This window comes from Myxocyprinus asiaticus, chromosome 41 (genome assembly GCF_019703515.2).
Source record: "Myxocyprinus asiaticus isolate MX2 ecotype Aquarium Trade chromosome 41, UBuf_Myxa_2, whole genome shotgun sequence".
Taxonomy (NCBI): domain Eukaryota; kingdom Metazoa; phylum Chordata; class Actinopteri; order Cypriniformes; family Catostomidae; genus Myxocyprinus; species Myxocyprinus asiaticus.
Genome location: NC_059384.1, coordinates 5359440 through 5383626, shown reverse-complemented (window position 1 = coordinate 5383626; position 24187 = coordinate 5359440). Strand labels below are relative to the sequence as shown.

The window sequence follows — 24187 nt, the reverse complement described above, 5'->3', positions numbered from 1 at the left end:
CAGTGCTGCTCAGCACATCTGATCTTATTCATATTGCTCTGAAACATGAATTATTATTTTTCGTAAATAAATCAGCAATTGAATTATTTGTGGTCACGTACTTTTATTGAAGATTTAATAAAAACAACAAAACTATTGACTGTTGCATTGCTTGTTTTTGTACTACACTGTCATTCTATCTACAAACACTATTCACTAAGTCGAAAAGAATATCAATAAAGGGTAAGTGATTATTTGTCCCGATCTAACGTGCTAATGCAACATTTTCACGTGAAAATCTACATTCCGTTTCTGTGTCCCGTGGATTAGTCTGGGTCTCCTGGATTAGTCAATCTCTAAATTAAATGCTACATGTGAACTCAAGATAACCTCCACAATCCTTTAATTTATTTAACATAAAAAGCTCTGGATGCATGATATTTACTTGATGTTGTATAGTGGCATGCTAGCACAAAAATGCATGGCATTAACAAAATGCAAGCTATCAGAGCAAATAGGCTAAACTTTACACAACATGCACCATACATGATAGAACTAAAATGTTTGGACAAATTAGGCCCAAAATGTGTGTGATTAAAAGGCCATATCCATTTTCATCATCTTTTCCAAGTGCAACATCACAAATTCCTAGACAACACAACACATTAGATCGGAAGATATCTGTCGATCATCTGAGGAACAAAATAGCTCTGCATGATTTTAGAACTTTTCTGATAATATTATCTGTTGATACATTTAAAAGGGACAGCCACATCTTTTTAAAAATGTTTAATTTGGCTAAAAATGCATTTTTGCCACACTTCTGTTAATATTATGGAGCCATTTTTATTCTTTGGTGTCTGAACTTTTTAATCAAATCACAATGGGAACAGCAGTTTTTCATGTTCACAATGTCAAATATAATGACCCTAAAGTTACAAGTGTTTACAGCCCCTTTAAATTACACATGTAAACAACAACATGGCGGTCAGCATCTGTATTCACCCAAAATACGTTTCCTCAGTTAAACATATTCAAACATTCAGCAGTCACATTTCTTTAGGTTCACGAAAAACATAATACGCATATGTCCTTAAATCTGGATTGCAATCACACAAATGATGTAGCAAAAACAACAGTGTTCCAACTCTGATTTTTCAACGACCTTTCCAGGCATTTGTGATAACTATATCAAGATTTTTAAAAACCATTTTGATTCAGACCGATCTGCTACTGAACCATTTAAACCAATTTGTGAATTGTTTTAACTAATCTGTTGAAAAGATCTGATTCAAAAGAATGATTCACTGACAGATCGCACATTACTTTGGCTTTCAAGCTAGTTTTGCTCTACACAAAAGCAATATTTAGCTAAAAAAAACTCAAAATATATATTCACTTGAAATTTCCATAACTCCTCAGATTTTATTAATTTCCATGATTTTTACATGCTTAAAAAAAACAAAAACAAAACACTATTATAAAGCTCTGATCTTTCCAGGTTTTCTATGACCATGGGAACTCTCATAATAATAATTTTAAAAAAAAATTCCCCAATTTGGAATGCCCAGTTCCCAATGCACTCTAAGTCCTTGTGGTGGCGTAGTGACTCGCCTCAATCTGGGTGGTGGAGGACGAATCTCAGTTGCCTCCACGGCTGAGACCGTCAATCCGCGCATCTTATCACGTGGCTTGTGGAGTGCGTTACCACGGAGATGTAGTGCGTGGAGGTTTCACGCTATTCTCTGCGGCATCCAAGCACAACTCACCACGCACCCCACCGAGAGCGAGAACCACACATTATAGTGACCACAAGGAGGTTACCCCATGTGACTCTACCCTCCCTAGCAACCGGCCAATTTGGTTGCTTAGGAGACCTGGCTGGAGTCACTCAGCACACCCTGGATTTGAACTTGTGACTCCAGGGGTGGTAGTCAGTGTCAAAACTTGCTGAGCTACCCAGGCCCCAATAATATTTTTTTTTAAATGAATCATTCAAATCAATTTGTGACCAGTTCGACCGATTGATCGACAATAACCAACTCAAAAGAACAATTCATTCACTAATGTCACTATGCAATCACGTTTTACTCTACATTCGAGAAATAACTAGCTGTTAAAATGATTTAGAGCAGGTCTTATCTAGAAAAATGGAAAAGGAAATAGAAATACAGTAGGAATTAAATTCCCATGATATTTCAAAGTTAGGGTTACCTCAGTGAACGGTTCAGAAGCCACAAAACAATCAAACTAGTCTTTGCAGTTCAGTAGCCTGAACACATTTACAAATATTCAAATTCCATTCAAAGCATCTCAGGTAAATTATGCAAATGAGGTTCCTTACCTGTGTGTAATCAAAATCAGAGAGTGGAGCTATGCTTTTGATGTAGTTGATCCTAAACTGGTCTTCTGAATTAGCGAGTGGGACGGGTGGTATTAAAGTGCTCATTGCCGACACTATGGTCTGGAAAAGAAAATAAAGAATTATGATCGGTGAGACTGAGATTACCTCAAATCGAATGATAGAAACCAAAATCAGGATTGAACAGATGTTCACTTACCACGATGGCGTCCTTCACATTTTTACGAATGTCTAGAATTTTCTGTTTCTTCTCTCTGCACGTGAAAACATGAAACATTTAAATTGGGCAAAAAAGCACAAAAATAAAGCCTTCAGGGCTTTGACTGAATTGCGAGATTCAGAAAAATCTCTTTTTTTTTCTTTTATCTATATGTTTTTCTTTTTTCATGGAACACAAAAAAATATATTCTGAGAAATCTATTCAATACAACAACGATTGCACGCAACCGTACATCCCACTTGAAATATGCGCAATGGAGAATGATATTTGAGAGCTTTGGCGGAGGGCAATATTATCAGTGAATAACAACTTAAATTTCAGTCAGTTCCTCACACAAAGCTATCGTATGACTTCAGAAGACTTAGAATGTAGCGCATGAGTCATGTGGACCCATTTATGTGTTTTTCGTCCTATATGGAGCTTGACAGATGTGGTTACTACTAGGGTTGCTCCGATACCAAAATTTTGGCTTTGGTACGATACCAGCCCTGGTACCTCAGTATCGATACTAAATCGATACTTTGGCAACAAATAAATAGCCTCAAATTACTGATGAAATCACACAGAAAAGGGCTTGATTAAAACTGCAAATTCTGCATTTCCATTAAAAAAAAATTCTGGATTCCATGTTTTATGTTTTAATTTAATGTTATCATCAAAACAGTGTTTAAAGGTGCACTCAGTAAGTTTTTGTTCATGTCGTCTTGTGCTTACAGTGACACCTAGCGGTGTGGATACAACATCATTCAAACGCAGTAGTTTTTAGTTACATTTGCCATTTTAGAAAATCACTATTCACATTCAGCCATGATTCATTATATCAATGAAAGAAAGTGTCCAATGACAGGTGGTTACTGAGATCAAGCGAGTAGTATTTGACTGTGATCCCAACATGGCTGCCCCGGGGGGGGGGGGGGGCACCCTCTCCATGTAGAATAAAACAGCTTTTATAAGGTTACTGATATGACTGGAGTCTTCATCTCATGTGAGTCATTATAATTTAAAAAATGTTTCAAAATTGCAATTATTTTCTTTAGGCGTAAAACTTTTTTAATAAGGCAAAAATGACTGAGTGCACCTTTAATCAAATGAATATATAAAGCTTTAATCAAATAGAATATCATTAATTTTCAACAAAAAAAATCTGATTACCTGTCGCACAAGGCTGCTACTACAGCTGCTACGTGCTAATATCTAGAACACTTGTTTTTGTGATATTGCTTGCATGTGATAATAATTGTAATAATAATAATAACAAAAAAACATGTATTAATTAAATATTTTTTCTGCTGGAAAGTATTCAATTACACGCATCCAGTAAAACAGAGCTTTTATTTTGGCGGAACTTTTATTTTGACTGACTTTTGAGTTCCCCTTGTGTGGTAGCTTTTAATAAGGTCTGCATTCTAAATGAAATGCTAAAATACTTGCTGAGCTGAGATCTCAAAGCAGCACCGGAGGAGATTGTGTGAGTGTTCACAGCCACTCGTACACTAAACACACTGCATTATGTGCGTCAATCTGTTTGTGTATGTGTGTGTGAATTATGACAGAGAGCACAGCGGCACCTCTCGTTATTTTTCAAGCGTGCAGCACGTGTAGACAGCATATTATTTAATTAAATGACATACTTCCGCTGTTTAATGATTACACTTGGCCATATCAAAATATGTATTTGATTGTCAAATTGTCATAGATTTCATCTAAAAAATGTCACATCCCGTAAAACTTTGTCAATAGCACCACACTGTAGTATCGTACCAAAATTAGCAAAAAGTTGATATCGTACCGTTTTTGTTTTTTTTGGTATCTCGATATTTCGTTAGTACCGGTATACCGCAGAACCCAAGGGTGTAGATTTGGCTTGAACATTGAAGGGGTTGCAGCGTGAAGCATTTACCCATGTTTTCATTGATCATGGTATAAATAATGGGGGGTAACCTCCCCCCCTCCCCCGGAATCTACGCCCCTGCCGCAACCCTAGTTACTACAAACCGCTGTTTTATGGAAAAGAGCTGAATGATCATTCTTCAAAATTTCTCCTTTAGTAAGCGAGCGAGTAAATAATGACTAACTAAACTATTCCTTTAAATTGACAACAACAGTGTTATTTTCCCCACATCTCATTTAAACACATACTCATAAAAAACAGTCAGACTTTTAACATTAATATTACAGGTAACTAAGCTGTTACACTGCCAGGCATGAAACTTTAACACACACACAGAGGCCTATCTGCAATCATATAGCATCGTGGGCACTAGTATTCTCATGATTATGAGCTGATCATTACCATTTCGTCTAAGATCACTTCGTAGGGTCTATGTAATGACTTTCCTACAAGCATTTCCAAGATCCATTCATTTACATTTACATATGCATCATCATAACAGTGATGTTGTTAGCCCATACACTAGCTCATAGCATGTAGTGCTACATCAGTAACCAGTTGAGCATGTATAAGGCCCAAAACTAACATCCTATGTAAATGCATACAACAGAAGACTTTGCCTTCATAAAACGCCCTATACACATGTGCATTTGGTGCTTATGTCATTAGTAAATGTCTACTCACTCTGCATTAAACCCGTTGACATGAAGTATTCTCATCTGCTTAACGATAGTGCTCTTCCCCGACTCACCAGCCCCTATGAAGACAAACACAGCCGTATAAAGACATGCAAACATGCATATGCACCAAGGGCCAGGCAGATACTTTCGTTATCACGGTTTGATCTTGATATGTAGCCATATAGAGCTGTCAAACATGGTGCATTTGAAAAACACAGTCTCGTATGGGTCTTCTACGTCATATATAATGCCTCACGTCTCCTCTTACCTAATAACAAAAGTCGGTGCGTGGCTTTAAAAGCCTGTCGCTCCTTTTGTAACTGTTTCTCTATTTTCTTGTTGGCCTCGCGCTGTGCTTTCTCGTCGATGCGCTGGTCTTCGGTTTTACCGCTGCCCAAACACCCCATTTTACTCCCTCGAACCCAATCTGTGTGCTGTCCTCACGAATGATATATCCAATTCCAAAGGCTGAGTTAAATCCAGAATGGTGCGTAAAAATATATATAAAAAATAGAAAAAAGGGAGAAAGGTCCTCGGGAAGGTTTTTTTGTTTTTCCTTCTCCCAGTTACAACGTATCAACCAGACCGGAGTAGCCTGTCTGGTATCATTCGGGCGACGGGATTGATGAAATTGATCACATATCGATCAGTAGGGTGAGATATGAACTTGACATCTGGATTTGGGGGTCTCTGTTGAGCCCCTGCCAAGAACTCGTCCCTTCTCTTCACTCGCCCTCTCTCTGTTTTGCTGTGTGATAGTCTCTACATGTACATCTGCTGTAGTCTGTGGCTCAGCACTGCCCCTATCGGTGACAACTGGTAATGACAGCCGAGAACCCAAGAAAACCGTTACAAAGTAGCGCCTAAATATTGATACATTGTAACAAGAAACGGATGGTACAGTGCGAGAAAAAGAATGTTACAATGTAGAATAAAACCTGGGAAATATGCCACCCTTAAGATTAAGAACAATGTGCATTTACTGATACATTTTTACATATTTAAATATGAGCTGTGTCATCCAATATTTTATTAGAGGTTACTGCTTTAAAACCCAACTTACAACTATTCTGTATTGACATTTAAAATTGCTTTATGAATGTTTTCTACTTAAAACAAGAAAAGCAATCAAAACATCTCTTTTACTGAAAATAATTATTGAATCATTGGGAAGTCAAACTGTTCAAGAGTGTGTTATTTGGCATTGTTTTTATTTATATATTTTTGTTTGTAATTTTATTCATTTATTTTTGTTGTTTTATATTAGTTACTTTATTTATGTTCTTTATTTTTATTCATTTATTCACTTGTTTGTTTTATGTTGTATTAGCCTGGCTATTTGCGGTGTATATCCCCTGTACTGTTTATAAATTCAAAATAAAAGCTTAAAAAATATGATTAGGGGAAATAAATGGAAACATTTGCTAATTTAATTGTTATAATAGATATATAGTAATAATAATAATAATAATAATATAAAAATCATGAATTTTTACAGAATGCTATAATTTTTCATTATTTATTTTCTTGGAAAATGTGCTTTTAAGTGTAATATACTAAATCATATTATATCAAATTTTGCATTTTGACAATGTAGTTTGTTAGCTAGACAAATCTAATTACAAAATCCCATTCGGAGTTACATTAGAACTTAGTCAGTGCATTCTACTGTAAATAGGCCTTTGAATATAAACCTTACACATACATGGCTATATTATTAATTGAAGTGATGTCATAATAGCAACAGCGCATGAATTCAGATTGAATAATTCCACTTTATTAGTCTGATGAATAATGAATAAATCTGCCTAAGCTGCTTTGCTGGTTTCAGCTTTTTAAACTTGGGTTAACTGGTTTAAACACGTCTCCCCGTGTGGTCACGCTGGACTTCAGCTGAGCAGCTGATATGTGACCAAAACCCCTCTAAACCCAGCCAACAGAGCAGCCTGATAAGAGTGGGAGACCAGTTAAGACCAACAAAATAATGGAAACAATAAAATCTGACCTTTTAAGTTAATGTCTAAATTTGAATATATTACATAGTGCAGAATCTAAAGTATTTCATCTTAATTTTAGGATATATCTTCCCTTTTGTTTTAAACGTTAAAGATTTTACAACTTTCTGTTTATTTGCAGGTTTAAATCAAAGCAATTTCAGATTTTCAAAGTGGTCTCAGACTTTTGTATCCCACTTTAAATCTATTTAATGAACACTGACCCTGTCGTGATGTAGGAATGTCTTTATGACTTTAAGTGTGGTTATTGATAGTTTCCAGGTCATTATCATTAAACAATTAACAATGCCAAAATAATAACAGTGCATATGACTAAGTGCAAATAAGTGGCTACCTGCTGTATGCCAACGGTCTAGTGGTTTTACATTTGTGATGCAAAATCTGTGGAAATGTGAGCCTCAGGTGTTATTTCCATTTTTGAGCATGCATAAAACTTTGTACATCTGTGAAACGTTGGAAAATCTTTTTAAATACTCCAGAAAAAAAGGAAAAGAGATACATAGTGACATGTGACCCTCTGTGACATATTTAATTTTAAGTATGTTTTATTTTATTCATATTTTTTTTTTTTTTACATTTAGCATTTTTTTTTATTTAATTAATTTAATGTTTTAATGTTAATGTTTTATTAAATAATTTTACAATGTAAATGTATAATAACAAAGTGAGTTTGTGACTTATTTAAAAACATTTACATTGTAGTTCTCCTATTTTCTACTTAAGAACAGATACAACTTTCACTTCTTATAAAAACTCTATAAAAAGCTCTTAAGGTTCCTGTGAACTGATAGAGGATGTTCTGTTAAATAAAAATGAACTCCACAGTTCTGTGTCTCTTCAACATTAAGCAATTGTGGAAAAATGATAACTTTATCATTATCCAGAAATACAATGGACTATATTTAAAATAAAAGGAAGAACCAATTAAATGTAACTTCCCCAGCTCATCAACTTCAGGCACTGTGATATCCAAGGTCAAAATATACATGTAAATGTCCTAGTAGTGGTTCAAGTTGGTGTAAAGTAAAGAAAACTTTAACACTGTGCATATGGTGGTTCTGGGATGACTTTTGAATGACTTTAAGATTTTGAGAGTATAATTTGAATGTTTCTGGAAGAGGAATTAGTACCTTAACTTATATATATATTTTAGCTCACTAAGTCAAGAATATTGTCACGTTGTAAGATAAAATCACTGAGCATTTATGGCATAACCAGACAAAACAGAAGTAACTATTAGGCCTACTTTCAACTTGGTAAACATTAGCAACACATTTGACAATAATAAAAAATAGGATCCATCTACTTAAAGCCAGCAGAAAAGAAAAAGGTCATATATGGAGGAGAAATTACAAGCTTCACATTTTTTCCCTTTTAATCCTCCAAAAAATTGGCCCCATTCACTTCCATTGTAAGTGCCTCACTGCAGCATCGATTTTTTTATTTTTGCTTTTTTTTTTTTAAGAAAAGGAGGGACGAGTCCAACATAATTTTTGTAGTAATCAACATTATGCCACAAATGCTGTCGATTGAGCGTAACTTGTATTGAACACGGAATATTACTTAATGTTGATTTCCTTTTAAGGTAATTAGTTCTCAATCTTGAGAAGTTGTATTAATAAATTGAGGAAATTTTTACAAAATTAGACAAAGTTTATGTTTTATACAATTAGGAGAAAATGCCCCAAAAATACCTCTTAATGTAAAAGTTAATTTCTGACACTGACAATGCTGACTCAAAACCTATAATAACTCATTAATTAGTGCTGTTAATGCAATGAACCAATATTTATAGACCTAAATTACATGGAAGACAATTTTTGGATGAATGGTTGATGCTTTGTGATCTCACCATGTTTTTAGGACAAAAGCTGCATGTATGCTCACATCTTTCAACAACAGGGAATATTGCATAATACTTTCATTACAATTAGCTACCCATATGCTGTAAGAGCCACACTAGAGCCAAAGTACACCTTCAGTAAATGATAAAAACCTATTTACAGGGTGACAAAGTTCAGTTTAGATACTACATACACTTCACATTGCAACACATACAAAAAGGAACAATAAAAGCTTTTGTAGAAGTATGATGTTTTTTTGCCTAAAGGCTTCCCTGCATGGTTTGCTACCACCATAATCAGACTATTCAAAAGAGACGCCCCCATCCCTTCTGGCTATTTATGGACAAGGAATTCATTATAAAGGTAAATGTGCTATTTGTCTATATAAGACACTTGAATTACCGTATACTATTTTTGTGTTTTATGATACTAGTCATATTATATTAATAAATACCCAAATTAGCTTAGGTTAAGACTTAAAATACCTATTAAAAGGGATGATATTAGCTTTAAAGGAATAGTTCACCCCAAAATTAAAATTCTCTCATTATTCACTTACCCTCATGCCATCCCAGATGTGTATGACTGTCTTTCTTCAGCAGAACACAAATTAAGATTTTTAGAAGAAGATAGAGCTCTGTCAGGTCCTTATAATGGAAGTAAACAGGTGCCAGCACTTTGATGGTCCAAAAGTCACATTTAGGCAGCATAAAAGTAATCCATGCGACTCCAGCCGATCTAATGTATCGATAGGTTTATGTAAGAAACATACATACAAAACGTTTTTAACTTTAAATCGGCGCTTCCATCCAGGGCTCTGATGCGGTTTGAAATGGCCGAACTCTCACGTGACATTCGTTCTTCTGTTGTAAATAAGTGCCGCTTACAAATTCTTGCGTGAACTCGCCAACATGCTTACGTCACGCTTCGCGTCAGCTGCTGGCAGGAATTGCTTTTTAAAAGTTAATAACATTTTAATTATCTATTTATTTTATACACAGACGTATCGATTTGCTTCAGAAGACATTCACTGATCGACTGGAGTTGCATGGATTACTTTTATGCTGCCTAAATGTGACTTTTGGACCGTCAAAGTGCTGGCACCCGTTTACTTGCATTATAAGGACCTGACAGAGCTCTGTCTTCTTCTAAAAATCTTCATTTGTGTTCTGCTGAAGAATGACAGTCATACACATCTGGGATGGCATGAGGGTAAGTGAATAATGAGAGAATCTTCATTTTTGGGTGAACTATTCCTTTAAGGCTGTGTTATCTACTACTTGATATACCAGATATAGAAGTAGTTACAGTACAGCTTGCACAAAGATAATAATTGCAAGAAAATAATTGCACCATAAAGCTTAAAGATAACCCACCCAGATCCTCCAAGCAAGTTAATTTCTAATCCATATCTTGGATGCCTTCTCTTTCTTAAATTTTATTATCAACTTCTATGACACTGCCTGTATCTCATCAGTCAAGGTTATTTAATTGTCTAAGATCAGGCTATCTTATGCAATAGTGCTAAATTATAAAACTAGGCTTGTTTCTAGAAAGAAAAAATGATTAATAATGTGTTAGTTTTTGAGGTGCCACTTCAATCTCCATATCTGATTCACTAAACCAGAGATGAAATGAACTATGTGTCAGTAAAACATACAAATAAATAGCTCTAACAATTGCTGGCCTGTGAGTTTGGAGGGCCAGATAACCTCTGTTCAACTTCATGTTAGGTGCCACCTGGCATAACATCTTAAAACTGCATGCAAATATTGGTAGTGTGTAGTAATTCATTCTCCTAGTGTGGGCTACACAGTTGTACATTATCCACTGGAGTTCACCCTTCTTCCTTGTAGCCAGCAGGAAAGTACAATGAATAAATAAATGAATGAATTTAAAATTGCAGCAAAGTCTAATCTTTAGTCTTAACAACTCATGCCTATGGAAACAGGTATACCTAAACAAACTGATTCAGTGCAAAGCCACCACAGACATCACTTAGCAACATACTAAACTTCAAGGGCCAGTAATAAAGAACTATCTAGCATTAGAAGCTGTTTCCACTGTACTTCAAATTAAGTCACAATGAAATAGCTTTTTAGACATTTAAAACAGCAGTAGAGTTCTAGTTTTATATTCAGTACTTTTTTCTGTATATGCCTGTTGATTGAAATCAATACATATTTATTTTTGCAGGTTGTATAGGGTTTCTAGAATTAAAATAAGTATTATACTGAAAGAATATCAGGATATGTATGATCATGTTGGAACTGCCAGTGTCCCAAAGGTCTAAGGATTATATCCTTTTTACTATGACTAATACTGGTATCTTATCAAAGCATCATATCCGTGCTGACAAACTACATGAGGTCAGTTTAAATACAGTATCTGATATCGCAGATAATAAGTAAAACTCTCCTACACCATTGAATGTGGAGTATATTAATGTCCCATTCAAGGGCCTCACTGGTGATGACAAAACTCATTAAAATAGACTTCTTGGTGAGAAAACTTATAAAAGATATCCACATTTACATTTAACACAAATCACCTAAATAGGTAAATTAAATGTATAAATAAATAAGTCACTTTACTTGAAGCCTGTATCTATAATGCATTATAGAGGCATTGAAATACATTATAAAAGTAATTTATAATTCCTTCACAATAAACATTACAATACATTATATTATATTTTTTTACTGATATACACACTTTTTTTTATACTTGATTTGTTATTGGTTGCTTCGGGTCTACCGATAAATGGCAACTCCAAATGTTTAAAATCTAACTCCAAATCAACATCCACTTTGTCATTTGTCAACAACAGCATTGTTATTGCTTTAATTGTTATTAATGTTTACCGAAACAAAAACAAAAACAAACAAAAAATAATAATAATATATATATATATATATATATATACAAACACACTGTCGGCCAAAAGTTCAGAATACTGTACAGATTTTAGGTTTTGGAAGGAAATTGGTACTTTAATTCACCAAAGTGGCATTCAGCTGATCACAAAGTATAGTCAGGATATCACTGATGTAAAAAACAGCACCATCACTATTGGAAAAAAGTCATTTTTGATCAAATCTAGACAGGCCCCATTTCCAGCAGCCATCATTCCAACACCTTATCCTTGAGTAATCATGCTAAATTGCTAATTTGGTACTAGAAAATCACTTGCCATTATATCAAACACAGTTGAAAGCTATTTGGTTCATTAAATGAAGCTTAACATTGTCTTTGTGTTTGTTTTTGAGTTGCCACAGTATGCAATAGACTGGCATGTCTTAAGATCAATATTAGGTCAAAAATGTCAGAAAAGAAACAGATTTCTCTAGAAACTCGTCAGTCAATCATTGTTTTGAGGAATGAAGGCTATACAATGCTTGAAATTGCCAAAAAACTGAAGATTTCATACAAAGGTGTACACTACAGTCTTCAAAGACAAAGGACAACTGGCTCTAACAAGGACAGAAAGAGATGTGGAAGACCAGATGTACAACTAAACAAGAGGAAAGGTACATCAGAGTCTCTAGTTTGAGAAATAGACGCCTCACATGTCCTCAGCTGACAGCTTCATTGAATTCTACCCGCTCAACACCAGTTTCATGTACAACAGTAAAGAGAAGACTCAGGGGTGCAGGACTTATGGGAAGAATTGCAAAGAAAAAGCCACTTTTGAAACAGAAAAACAAAAAGAAAAGTTCAGAGTGTGCAAAGAAACACAGACATTGGACAACAGATAATTGGAAAAGAGTGTTATGGATCTTAACCCCATTGAGCTTTTGTGGGATCAGCTAGACTGTAAGGTGTGTGAGAAGTGCCCGACAAGACAGTCACATCTATGCCAAGTGCTACAGGAAGTGTGGGGTGAAATGTCACATGAGTATTTGGACAAACTGACAGCTAGAATGCCAAGAATCTGCAAAGCTGTCATTGCTGCACATGGAGGATTTTTTGATGAGAACTCTTTGAAGTAGTTTAAGAAGTTCTGAACATTTTTTTCAAATTGTAATAGTAATTTTTCACGTTATTAATGTCCTGACTATACATTGTTATAAGTTGAATGCCACTTTGGTGAATAAAAGTACCAATTTCTTTCCATAAGAGCAAAATCTGTATATTATTCCAAACATTTGGCCGCCAGTGTGTGTGTGTGTGTAATATATAAAATTTTATTATATTTAGAATTTAACTGTTGTAATGCAATGTTTATTTAGTGATTTAGTTTAATGATTAGTTTGTTGTTAGTCAAACTCAATTCAGTATTTTGGTTATTAGACACCTACAAATGAAAATAATTGCTATTGGTCATTTAAAAACAGTATGCTCTAACTGTTTTTAACATTACATTTTTTATAATGTTTTTATTGTTGTAATTCAATGATTAGTTTGTCGTTCGTAAAATATATATATATATATATATATATATATATATATATATATATATATATATATATATCAGTTATCAGACACAAATGAAAGTAATTGCTATTGGTCATTTAAAAACAGTAAGCTCTAACTGTTATTAATATTATTATTTTATATATATATATATATATATATATATATATATATATATAAAATAATTTTTTTATTAATTTTTTTATCCCCTTTTCTCCCAATTTGGAATGCCCAATTCCCACTACTTAGTAGGTCCTCGTGGTGGCACGGTTACTCATCTCAATCCAGGTGGTGGAGGACAAGTCTCAATTGCCTCCGCTTCTGAGACCATCAATCTTATCACGTGGCTCATCGTGCATGACACCGCGGAGACTCACAGCATGTGGAGACTCATGCTACTCTCCTCGATCCATGCACAACTTACCACACGCCCCACTGAGAGCGAGAACAACTAATCATGACCACGAGGAGGTTACCCCATGTGACTCTACCCTCCCTAGCAACCGGGCCAATTTGGTTGCTTAGGAGACCTGGCTGGAGTCACTCAGCACGCCCTGGATTTGAAGTCGCAACTCCAGGGGTGGTAGTCAGCGTTGGGGGCCCCCCAACTGTTATTAATATTAAAATATTTTTTAATGTTTTTATTGTTGAAATTCAATGATTAATTAGTCGTTTGTAAAACTCGATTCAGTATATCGGTTATCGGACACATACAAATGAAAATAATCAGTATCGGTCATTTAAAAACAGTAGGCTCTAACTGTTATTAATATCAAATGTGTTTATAATGTTGTTATTGTTGTAATTCAATGATTAGTTAGTCATTTGTAAAAATATATTAATTAAATCAGTTATCAGACACCTACAAATGAAAGTAATATGTATCGGTCATTTAAAAATAGTATTAAAAAAAATATTAGTTGATCTCTAATCAAAAGAAGACGTATAATGAGGCATTATCAATGCATTTCTAATGTGCTATACAGACTTCAAGTAAAGTGTTGACACTGATTTTAGCAAGGCATTATGACGTCAACGTCACCCATGCCTACAGATGTCAATACCACAAAAATAAACGGGGACCGTTATAAAGCAACCCAGCAAGTAGATGTAGCCTACCTAAGAGCAGCAGCCGATGAGTCTGTTTATACTCCCGCTTGAGTTCCTTCAAGGCCCTGTCAATGTTCTTACTGACTTTATTGGCCTCCTTCTCGGCCTCCTTCTCTTCCACCACCACCAGTTTATCCCAGGTCTTCTGTTTTTGGGCGCTGCAGGGCGTCTGGAGCAGCTGTAGCCTCCTCTTCCCGCCTCCTCCTCCACCCCCGTTCTGGATGACTGCTCTGTCCGCGTATCCATGGCGGGGCTCCACGGTCGGGATCTTACTGGCGTCCCCGGTGCGTAAAGGCGAGGTGGATGATGTCTTGCCGTTGTTCCCCCCGGAGTCATCATCTTGCTGCCGCGATCCCCGGACGCAGGACGGCTTCATCGTCATCCCTGCATCCGGAGGCTGGTGGTCCGACTCCGAGTTGGCGTTGGAAATGGATCCACTGAGTTCCCCAAACAAACGGGGACGCAAACTGTAGCACAGCCCCATGATGTGACCAAGCGCTCACTGTTGATATTTGATCATAAATATACAATAAACCCTCTAATCCCCCAGTGATTCAGCGCGTCACCACGCGAGCTGATGGTACCTGGTGCATTTTCCATCCATGCGTATTCCAAAAACGATGCTCCTGTATTTACAAAATGTCATTTCGTATTCTTCTTACAGTCCAACCTACATGCAGTAATCGGTGGATCACCTGACATCTGCCTATGCTGACACTGCTTGTCCACCTTACCGTAAAGAAACCAAAAGCCCAACCATGAAAATCCATGTCGGACAAGGGATGGACACATCAAGATGCATTTTGCATGCACATTCATATGCATTTATTGATCTATAATTGCAAAACCCTGTTGAGATGTCTGGGTTGATAATAACCTAGAGTATTTGAGTGGCAAGTTTACCTTGTACCCTTGAGAGCATTTACAGACTCACTAATGAGACACTTAATTAGGACACCTTAAGCTCAGAAGTATTTTGAAAATGGAAGATTATAACAACAAATGTGCATAACTGATGTGATTATACTATGTTTGATTTGGTTGTCCCAGAAAGGATTATGCACACAAATCCATCAGAAACTATCTTCAGATAAATTATGACTTTTTAACATGAACATTTACTAATATTGATTAATAGTAAAAATAGCTAGGCTTAAAAAAATATTAGTTGTAATAAAGAACAGGGTTTTAAAGTGGCAAAATGTGATAAATGTTTATATGCTTTTATAAACAACCAATTTTTTGTGGTCTAAAAAACTAAATTAGTTTTATTAGAAATAAAAGATTTTGGTTTCCTCTATGTGTCGAAGTAATTATACTTTATTCAGCGACTAACAAATTACTAAATGCCTACTGTATTTGAGCAATGTGCTACTGGATGGAATAAAAGACTTGTAGATGTCAAGATGACACAAGAAGCTTATAGATATATAGTTGGCAGTGCTAAGAATTTCCGAAGACATCTTGAACATAAAAACGTGAAAGTCATCTGTGATGAGTAATGCACATAAATATAGGAATATATTAATACAATACACAATGCAACAATACAGAGTCTGCAAATGCAAGAAATGTTACTGCTAAGAAATTGTATATGAACAACAAAACACATCAAATTATTATTTTTTTTATTTTAAAATACACTTGTGTTGTCTTTTTTAGTCTCATAATTTGGAAAATGTCTGAGAAAACAATTTCAGCATAGCAGTGCCCACAGGTTCATCTTTTCTTCTTTTGTGAAGTCTGTAACACCTTCACACCTATCCTGAGGAACATCAACAAACTGCAAGGAACAAAAGAGTGAAGAATAAAACTATTTGACAACCAAAATATACATAGATGATAGAGATATTTTATTTCTGTCTCTATGAGAATATAAAACACGTAATACGTAATACACGTAATACAATTTAGTTGAAACACGACAACATTTTCAACTAAAAACTGAAAACTTTTTATGCATTTTGGCTGTTCGTTTACACAACAACAGCGTTTTGGGGCCTGAAAACGCAAACTTTTCAAAGTGCAAGTTTTTGAAAACGATGCCGTTATCGTCTCCGTGTAAACATACAAAAACGTGAATTTGTGAAAAAGATGACGTCATGCGCATGCGTATTATGTGTTCAGTCTATAGGCATGCCCATGAGTACTTCAAAACAACGCGCGAGACATTCAAAACTACAGTGGCGGACTACAGGACTGTGTTTGTGCTGCCCAAGATTTTGAGTTTATTGACGCTTCTCCAGCAAAGTAATTGTAGTAACAAAGCAAACTCTTCGTCCGTCCAGACAAAATTGCTCGATGCTTTCGCCATCTTCATTGTTTGTATTCACCGCTCTGTGGAAGAATGCTTATGTGCGCAGGCACGTAGTGTTTCTTTACAAAATGACATCGCCAACTACTGGCCTGGCATGCATAATACAGCGTTTTTAGTAGTTTTCACAGATCAGTGTGAATGGGTATCATTTTGATAACGATGTTGTCTGTATGCGAAACCTTTCAAAAATGCAAAGGAAAAACTTTTCCATTTTTAGTACACCGTTGTCGAGTAAACGTACCCTTAGAGTAGAAAGTTTGGGGCCTGGGTAGCTCAGCGAGTATTGACGCTGACAACCACCCCTGAAGTTGCGAGTTCAAATCCAGGGTGTGCTGAGTGACTCCAGCCAGGTCTCCTAAGCAACCAAATTGGCCCAGTTGCTAGGGAGGGTAGAGTCACATGGGGTAACCTCCTCGTGGTCGCGATTAGTGGTTCTCGCGCTCAATGGGTGCGTGGTAAGTTGTGCGTGGATCGCGGAGAGTAGCATGAGCCTCCACATGCTGTGAGTCTCCACAGTGTCATGCACAACGAGCCACGTGATAAGATGCACGGATTGACGGTCTCAGAAGCGGAGGCAACTGAGACTTGTCCTCCGCCACCCGGATTGAGGTGAGTAACAGCGCCACCACGAGGACCTACTAAGTAGTGGGAATTGGACATTCAAAACTGGGGAGAAAAGGGGATAATAATAATAATAAAAAAATGAAAGAATAGAATGTTTGGATGAAATAAAATCAATATTCCTGCCTTGCTCCAGTCCAGCTGGCATCATCTTTCATGAACTCAGAAATCTCACACCCATTACAGCTGTCAGAGATCCAGAGGTGCCTTCAAATAATTCTTTTTTAAAAATACAAAATAAAACCATTCATGATATATAGTGCTTATTTCCCAAAAATCACAAAAATAATAATAATGAAAAGAGAAATACAGAGAAGCAAGAGATAATAATAATAAAATAAAAAAAGACTTGCCTAGTGAAACCCAGATATTTCTGTCATTCTTTGACATTTGAGAAGCTACAACAAACGCTGCAATGCCGAACAGCAGCCCGGCGACCAAATACATTAAACTACCTGCAACAGGAAGACGAGCATGTCTGACCATATTAGGAAGTTCCGTTCAAAGAAAGTTCCGGTAAAGGTGCGAAAAAAATCTCGCATACCTGTGTGATTTACAAACTGCTACATTCTAGTACAATAATCGTAAACGTTGAAAAAATCTTTACCTGCTTAAGCATAACCAATAATACCTCCTATTGTTATAAGAGCTGCATAACCATAAATTATCCAATCCACAGACATATTTGGATGTTTATCTCTCAAATAAAACAGAAAGATGCGATGAAAAAGCTAAACCCAAGCTAAATCATCCTAACGACTTCCTGTTTGCTACTATCAAAATAAAAGTCTGTCAGTGCAGGTGGGGATTTTCAAAATATTTTTTCACAATTTCATCTGCAAGCAACCCAAACAAATATAAATACAAGATCAATATGGAAAATATACATGACCTTAAATATTAGGTTTACAATGTTTTTTCCCCCACATAAGGCCAGTGTGCTCGGATTGATAATGTTTGTTCCTTTCCCTTTTTTTTTTTTTTAACAAGACGCTAATTCTTTAAAAATTAAAAATAGGTTTGGTAATGTCTTTGTAGTGATTTTGACTCTAATAAGTGTACTAACAAGTCACTTTACTATACAGCAAGTATCTAAAGACATGCGAGGTAAATAACGAGATGACACCGAAGATTTCAATAAAAAAAGTTTATTGCACTTTTTGTCTTTTTGTCTTTTTTCCTTGTTTCTTGGAGCTGCTTTCCTCCTGTATAATCACCACTTCACCTGTGATCCTCACCCTTTTACCTTTGGCTGGCGTAGGGGACTCTACAACAGCTGCTGAGAGAAGAGACATGCATGTTAATATATTTTCAGTGTGTGGCTATCTTTCTGATTATGACCACACAGTACTTCGCAGTATTAAGGGTTACAGGGTTTGTTAGACATACTCTTAGAAGTTGCAGGCTGGGCAGGTGGTGCTGCTGGGGCCTCTTTCTCTTTATCAGGTTTCCAGATAGATAGACAGGTGAGCCTGGCAGTGGTGTTCATCTGGCCAAGCAAGGAAGGGGTTTCCAGATTCTATGGGGAGATAGGAGGAAGAGTAAAATCAAAATGGTTTGGCTAAAGCACCAATGGCCAAAAAGTTGTGCCTGTGTATTATATTAGTGCTCTTATATGTCTAGCTAAGAGATGACAACAATACCTCAAGATTAAGCTTCCACATCTTAATGAACCCATCATTTGAAGCTGTAACAAGGACACAGAAATAATCCTTCATGAAGCTCTGCATGGCTTTTACTCTAGAATGAAACACATTGACACAAACATTAAATTACATCAAATTTGTTATGCAGACAAGCACCACTTGATGAAGGTTCCAATGCTTTAAAGGGACAGTTCACCCAAAAATAATAATTCTCTCATCATTTACTCACCTTCTTGCCATCCCAAATGTGTCTGGCTTTCTTTCTTTCTGTAGAACACAAACGAAGATTTTTAGAAGAATATCTCAGCTCTGTAGGTCTATACAATGCAAGTGAATGGGGTCCAAAACTTTGATGCTCCAAAAAGCACATAAAGGCAGCATAATAGTAATCCATACAACCCCAGTGGTTTAATCCATGTCTTCTGAAGCGATCCGATCAGTTTAGGGTGAGAACAGACCAAAATATAACTCCTTTTTCAGTGTACATCTTGGCATCAGCAGTCTTCCATGGCAATCATGATTTCAAGCTTGATATACTTCTTAGCCCCATATAGCGCTCTGCGCATGAGTCAAGCACTAGGAAGCGTAATCGAGCATGAAATCATGATCATGCCTAGAGACTTCAATGGCAAGATGTACAGTGAAAAAGGAGTTATATTTTGGGCTGTTCTCAGCCAAAACCGATTGGATCGCTTCAGAAGACATGGATTAAACCACTTATGGATTACTTTTAAGCTGCCTTTATGTGCTTTTTGGAAATTCTAAGTTTGGTCACCATTCACTTACATTGTATGGACCTACAGAGAGGAGATATTCTTCTAAAATGTTTCATTTGTGTTCTACTGAAGAAAGAAAGTTATATACATCTGGGATGGCATGAGAGTAAATGATGAGAGAATTTTCATTTTGGGGTAACTATTCCGTTTATGGTTAATCGTTGACAATTAAATCACCTGTTCTCATGCGCCTTGAACTCGCAAACGCACTTCTGTGAGGTGACGTCATATATACGCACACTTTCATCATCTCCCGCCACAGCTAAGAGCATATTCTTAATAAAAATATACAACAGAAACTTTATTAAAGGTTGTAAGAACTTATCTACACATTAACAATTTGATCAGACTACATCTGACAAACAAGGGCAGCAAAATATTAGAAAAATAAAACTTAGCAACTTAAATTAAAAATATTTATTTTCAAACTATACAGATGTGTTTTGTTTGAATCCATGCAGCATGAGGAAAGCAGGTTTACATTTAGAAACTTGAGACATGTAATCCTTTTTTGGAATGCTATGGTTCCAATGACTGTGGCTGACTCCAGGTTGTATATGTCCACTCTGTCATTCACAACCACTGCATATTTATCTCCATCGGGTGACCACAACACTATTTCTGCATCTAGGAATCATTATTAAACACCGGTCACCTTATATCCAACAAAAGTAAGGAAAATACAGAATGGAAAAATATTACCACATGCATCCTCACTTACTTTGTTTGATGTTTTTGATGAAGGCTGACCGCCCTTCAATTAGATTCCATGTTCTGTAATATGATCAAATAATTCAAATAAATCAATGTGTTTTTCATTGACCCACATGATAAAAACCAAGCTACTAATTTAAAGAAATATTCCATGTTCAATACAAGTTAAGATCAATCGACAGCATTTCTGGCATAATGTTGATTACCACAAAAATAATTTAAACTTGCCTCTCTTTTTCTTTAAAAAAGGGGAAAATGGAGGTTATAGTGAGGCACTTTCAATGGAAGTGAATGGGGCCAATTTTTGGAGGGTTTAAAGGGTTAAGGGTTTAAACATTACATCATCATGGCAACAAAGTTGTAAAATAGGTAATAACTTTACACATAAAAAGTGAATTAGTGATTTTATCACCCTCAACCCTTTAAGCTCTGAAGGTGTTGTTAAAGATTTCCTGTTTCATGGGGCCTGGGTAGCTCAGCGAGTATTGACACCGACTACCACCCCTGGAGTCGTGAGTTTAAATCCAGGGTGTGCTGAGTGACTCCAGCCAGGTCTCCTAAGCAACCAAATTGGCCCGTTTGCTAGGGAGGGTAGAGTCACATGGGGTAACCTCCTCGTGGTCGCGATAAGCGGTTCTCGCTCTCAATGGAGCGCGTGGTAAGTTGTGCGTGGATCGCGGAGAGTAGCATGAGCCTTCACATGCTGTGAGTCTCCGCGGTGTCATGCACAACGAGCCACGTGATAAGATGTGCGGATTGACTGTCTCAGAAGCGGAGGCAACTGAGACTTGTCCTCCGCCACCCGGATTGAGATGAGTAACACACGCCACCATGAGGACGTACTAAATAGTGGAAATTGGGCATTCCAAATTGGGGAAAAAGGTGATAAAAAATAAATAAAAAGAATAATAATAAAAAGAAAAATCATGCCCCCTGAGCCATATTTACATTCCGTAATGCAGGGATTTCGAGACTTCGTTTTGATTTCGTTAACTTGACACAGCGTCCTAAAAACACAGCGTTTATGGCTAGAGATGCTGAAAACTACTGAGATGTGACGCAATCAAAGTGAGACGCTCCAAAAGCATCCGTCTGACGCATAAGTATTTAAACCAACAATTAAAAATAAAGAGAGCAATAACAGGTTTATGTTCAATGATATGGAAATAAAACAAGCAATATTTCAACTTCTAAAGCCACATTTTTATTGTCTGAATGCTTCACTTGTCTGCTGACACAATGCAAGGAATTGTAATTATTTTAATTATAATATTTATTATTTATTACATCACATTAATAATTATTGTAATTATTCTATACAAAATTATCTTTCTTTGAGGGAGTTTCTCAGTACATATTAGTATATGCAATTAATTGTGATTAATTTGATTTATTAATAGGCAAATCATGTAGCTTAATTGACTTGATTAAAAAAAATGTAATCGACTGACAGCCCTAATACACTGTATATATGTATTTATATACTCATAACATAAAATTAAACTTGTTTATTTACCGTAGAGTCTTGTCTGTTCCAACTGAGAGTGCCAGTTTTCCTGACGGGTGTACGGACAGTGATGTAACATGACCCCTAAGAAATGATACCCAGAATAATCCATTTAATCGTTGAATGTTTTTACTACACAATACATTTATGTTGCTAATGTGTGTTGAACATATTTCAGAGTCCTTACTTGTGAGCTTTGATGGATTTTAGACATTCCCATTTTTGGGTGCTCCACACACAGATAAGACCATCTTCTCCTCCGCTGAGTAAATGTGACGAGCTGTAGAACTCCAGACATGAGATGGTACCTGCCGAGAATGTGTGGTTATAATATGTGGGACTCCAAGGTTGGTGTTTTACTTAAATATAACGAAGCATTATTAGAATATGTAGGATTATAATTAACCTCACCATCATGGTGCAACATGGCTCCGTGTTCAGTTTTCTTGCTCATGTCATATAACTGAATGGTTTCATCTTTGCTTCCAGTGGCGATGAATTGATCATTGGATGCAACTGCAGAGAGTGATGCTGTGTGTGCATGGTGTGTAAAGTTGGGCTCAAGTGTCCACTCCTAAAAGAGAGGACATATTAGATCATATCTGAAACGAAACCTGACATACACCCAAAAATAAAAATGATGTCATCATTTAATCACTCTCATGTTGTTTTGGCACAATATGAGTAAATGAAGGTGAGTAAATGATGACAAAATTTTCATTTTTGGGTGAACTATCCCCCACTGGAATGAGTGATTATAACTTTAATAGAACTGTTACATTTTATCATACATGTAGAAATTACTTTGCATGAGTAAAACTATTATGATAGTTCAAATCTAGACCAAAACGAAAGTTATATAAACTTGAACTCAATAAATCAATACTTATCTGCATTTTAATATACGCAACCATGGCCAATTACAACAATATGAAATAACAAAAATATATGTCATTTAAAAAATAATTACCTTTTCACCCGTGCATATACGATAACCAAAAACTATCTGCTCGTAACAGCCAGCGACCAACTCAACATGATCCCCCATTATGACAACAAAACACGAGTTCACACGGCTACAAACTTAGCGAGATGAGAGACTCTAATTAATTTACAACAATGTAATTAAACACGTTATGCGCAGATAAAAGTTGAACGTATGTCAATGCTGTTTCTCATATCCGCAGAAACGTGTGAGCAGCCATGTGTGATTTTTAAAGAAACACCCACCGGAAGAGGGAAATTTCATAATAAAAGTTCCTATCATAATAAAAGTCCGTATGCAAGTCGTTGAGAGCTAGAAAAAAAATTAATTACCAAAAAATTGTGAAACAGTAGGACAAATATCGGAAATATGAGCTTGCCCTCGTTAAGTCATTCAAATCGTGTTTGTCATTTCATTTTTCATACATTTGTAGAATATTATATTTACTGTAATATTCTTAATATTCACAATATGTGTTGGAGAATAGTGAAATTGGATCCAAATTGTCCCATTGTTAATTGAAGATAAGATTCAAGATTTATTATTATGTCTGTTCTGCCATGTATAACACTCTGAAATTTAGTTTTTGACTTTTTCATTTGTTTTTTTACCCAACTTGGGATTTCCAGTCATCTCAAGTTCATAAAAGACATAAATCCAGCGATTTTACAACAAAACAAAGGGCTGACAATAGCTTTACCAAAACATTGAAGGTGGCTGCTGAATGCTGGTTAATTATCTAAAAAATTTAGCTTAAAGTTGATGTAACTTTTTCAGTGTTAAAATACTTTCTTCTATCCCATCCTAATATGCAGAGACAACTATAAGTAAGCCATTCATAGGTTAATTTTCTCGAAAACTGTAAACACTGTGTCTCTGTGGCACTATAAAACTCCTTTTGGTTTAAAGCGCCCTGCTTTGACCTGCCCCCAACAATGTTACTCAACTATTGGCATGAGTTGGGGGCTACCTGACCGTTAGAGGAGGGGCGTATTCGGAAATTTGTTAAAAAACATTTGTTTATTTTTTCAATTCCATTCGGTGGCGCTAGTGTCGCAGAAATTACATCCTTCAGCTTTAAAGGAATATTCCGGGTTCAATGCA

The 24187-nt window shown here is 36.0% G+C and overlaps 2 protein-coding genes across 4 annotated transcripts in view; both read right to left on the bottom strand.

The window, feature by feature from the left end:
• LOC127431567 (guanine nucleotide-binding protein G(olf) subunit alpha) overlaps positions 1–15215 on the bottom strand; it is a 38592-nt gene extending 23377 nt beyond the window's left edge. The window contains exons 1-4 of one of the 2 annotated variants that reach the window (XM_051682035.1): positions 14527–15215; positions 5137–5209; positions 2541–2595; positions 2324–2443 (exon numbers count right to left, since the gene is read on the bottom strand). In XM_051682035.1, the coding sequence (XP_051537995.1) occupies positions 2324–2443; positions 2541–2595; positions 5137–5209; positions 14527–15001 (723 nt within the window). In that variant the 5' untranslated portion in view covers positions 15002–15215. Of the gene's footprint in view, positions 1–2323; positions 2444–2540; positions 2596–5136; positions 5210–5400; positions 5899–14526 lie in introns of those variants that run through there. The other variant, XM_051682036.1, reaches the window with a different exon arrangement.
• A 3366-nt stretch (positions 15216–18581) lies between these two features.
• On the bottom strand, positions 18582–23318 carry LOC127431577 (p21-activated protein kinase-interacting protein 1-like). 2 transcript variants are annotated; one of them, XM_051682048.1, is made up of 10 exons: positions 23069–23318; positions 22510–22672; positions 22286–22406; positions 22108–22182; positions 20599–20651; positions 20359–20504; positions 20055–20152; positions 19099–19195; positions 18845–18974; positions 18582–18734 (listed from the first exon to the last, which is right to left on the bottom strand). In XM_051682048.1, exons 1-10 carry the CDS (start codon positions 23144–23146, stop codon positions 18604–18606), a joined length of 1092 nt encoding a protein of 363 aa, XP_051538008.1. In that variant the 5' UTR covers positions 23147–23318; the 3' UTR covers positions 18582–18603. The 2 variants fall into 2 exon arrangements, with proteins under 2 accessions (XP_051538008.1, XP_051538009.1); XM_051682049.1 differs by having other exon boundaries at positions 18582–18731.
• Between the last annotated feature and the right edge of the window lie 869 nt (positions 23319–24187).

Excerpts from the sequence above, each read along its gene's own strand:
- LOC127431577 (XM_051682048.1), bottom strand. The coding sequence starts at position 23,146 with ATGGGGGATCATGTTGAGTTGGTCGCTGGCTGTTACGAGCAGATAGTT. Across the intron at positions 22,673-23,068 it reads GTATATGCACGGGTGAAAAG|GAGTGGACACTTGAGCCCAA; the intron begins GTAATTATTTTT and ends CCTCTCTTTTAG. Across the intron at positions 22,183-22,285 it reads AAATCCATCAAAGCTCACAA|GGGTCATGTTACATCACTGT; the intron begins GTAAGGACTCTG and ends ATCATTTCTTAG.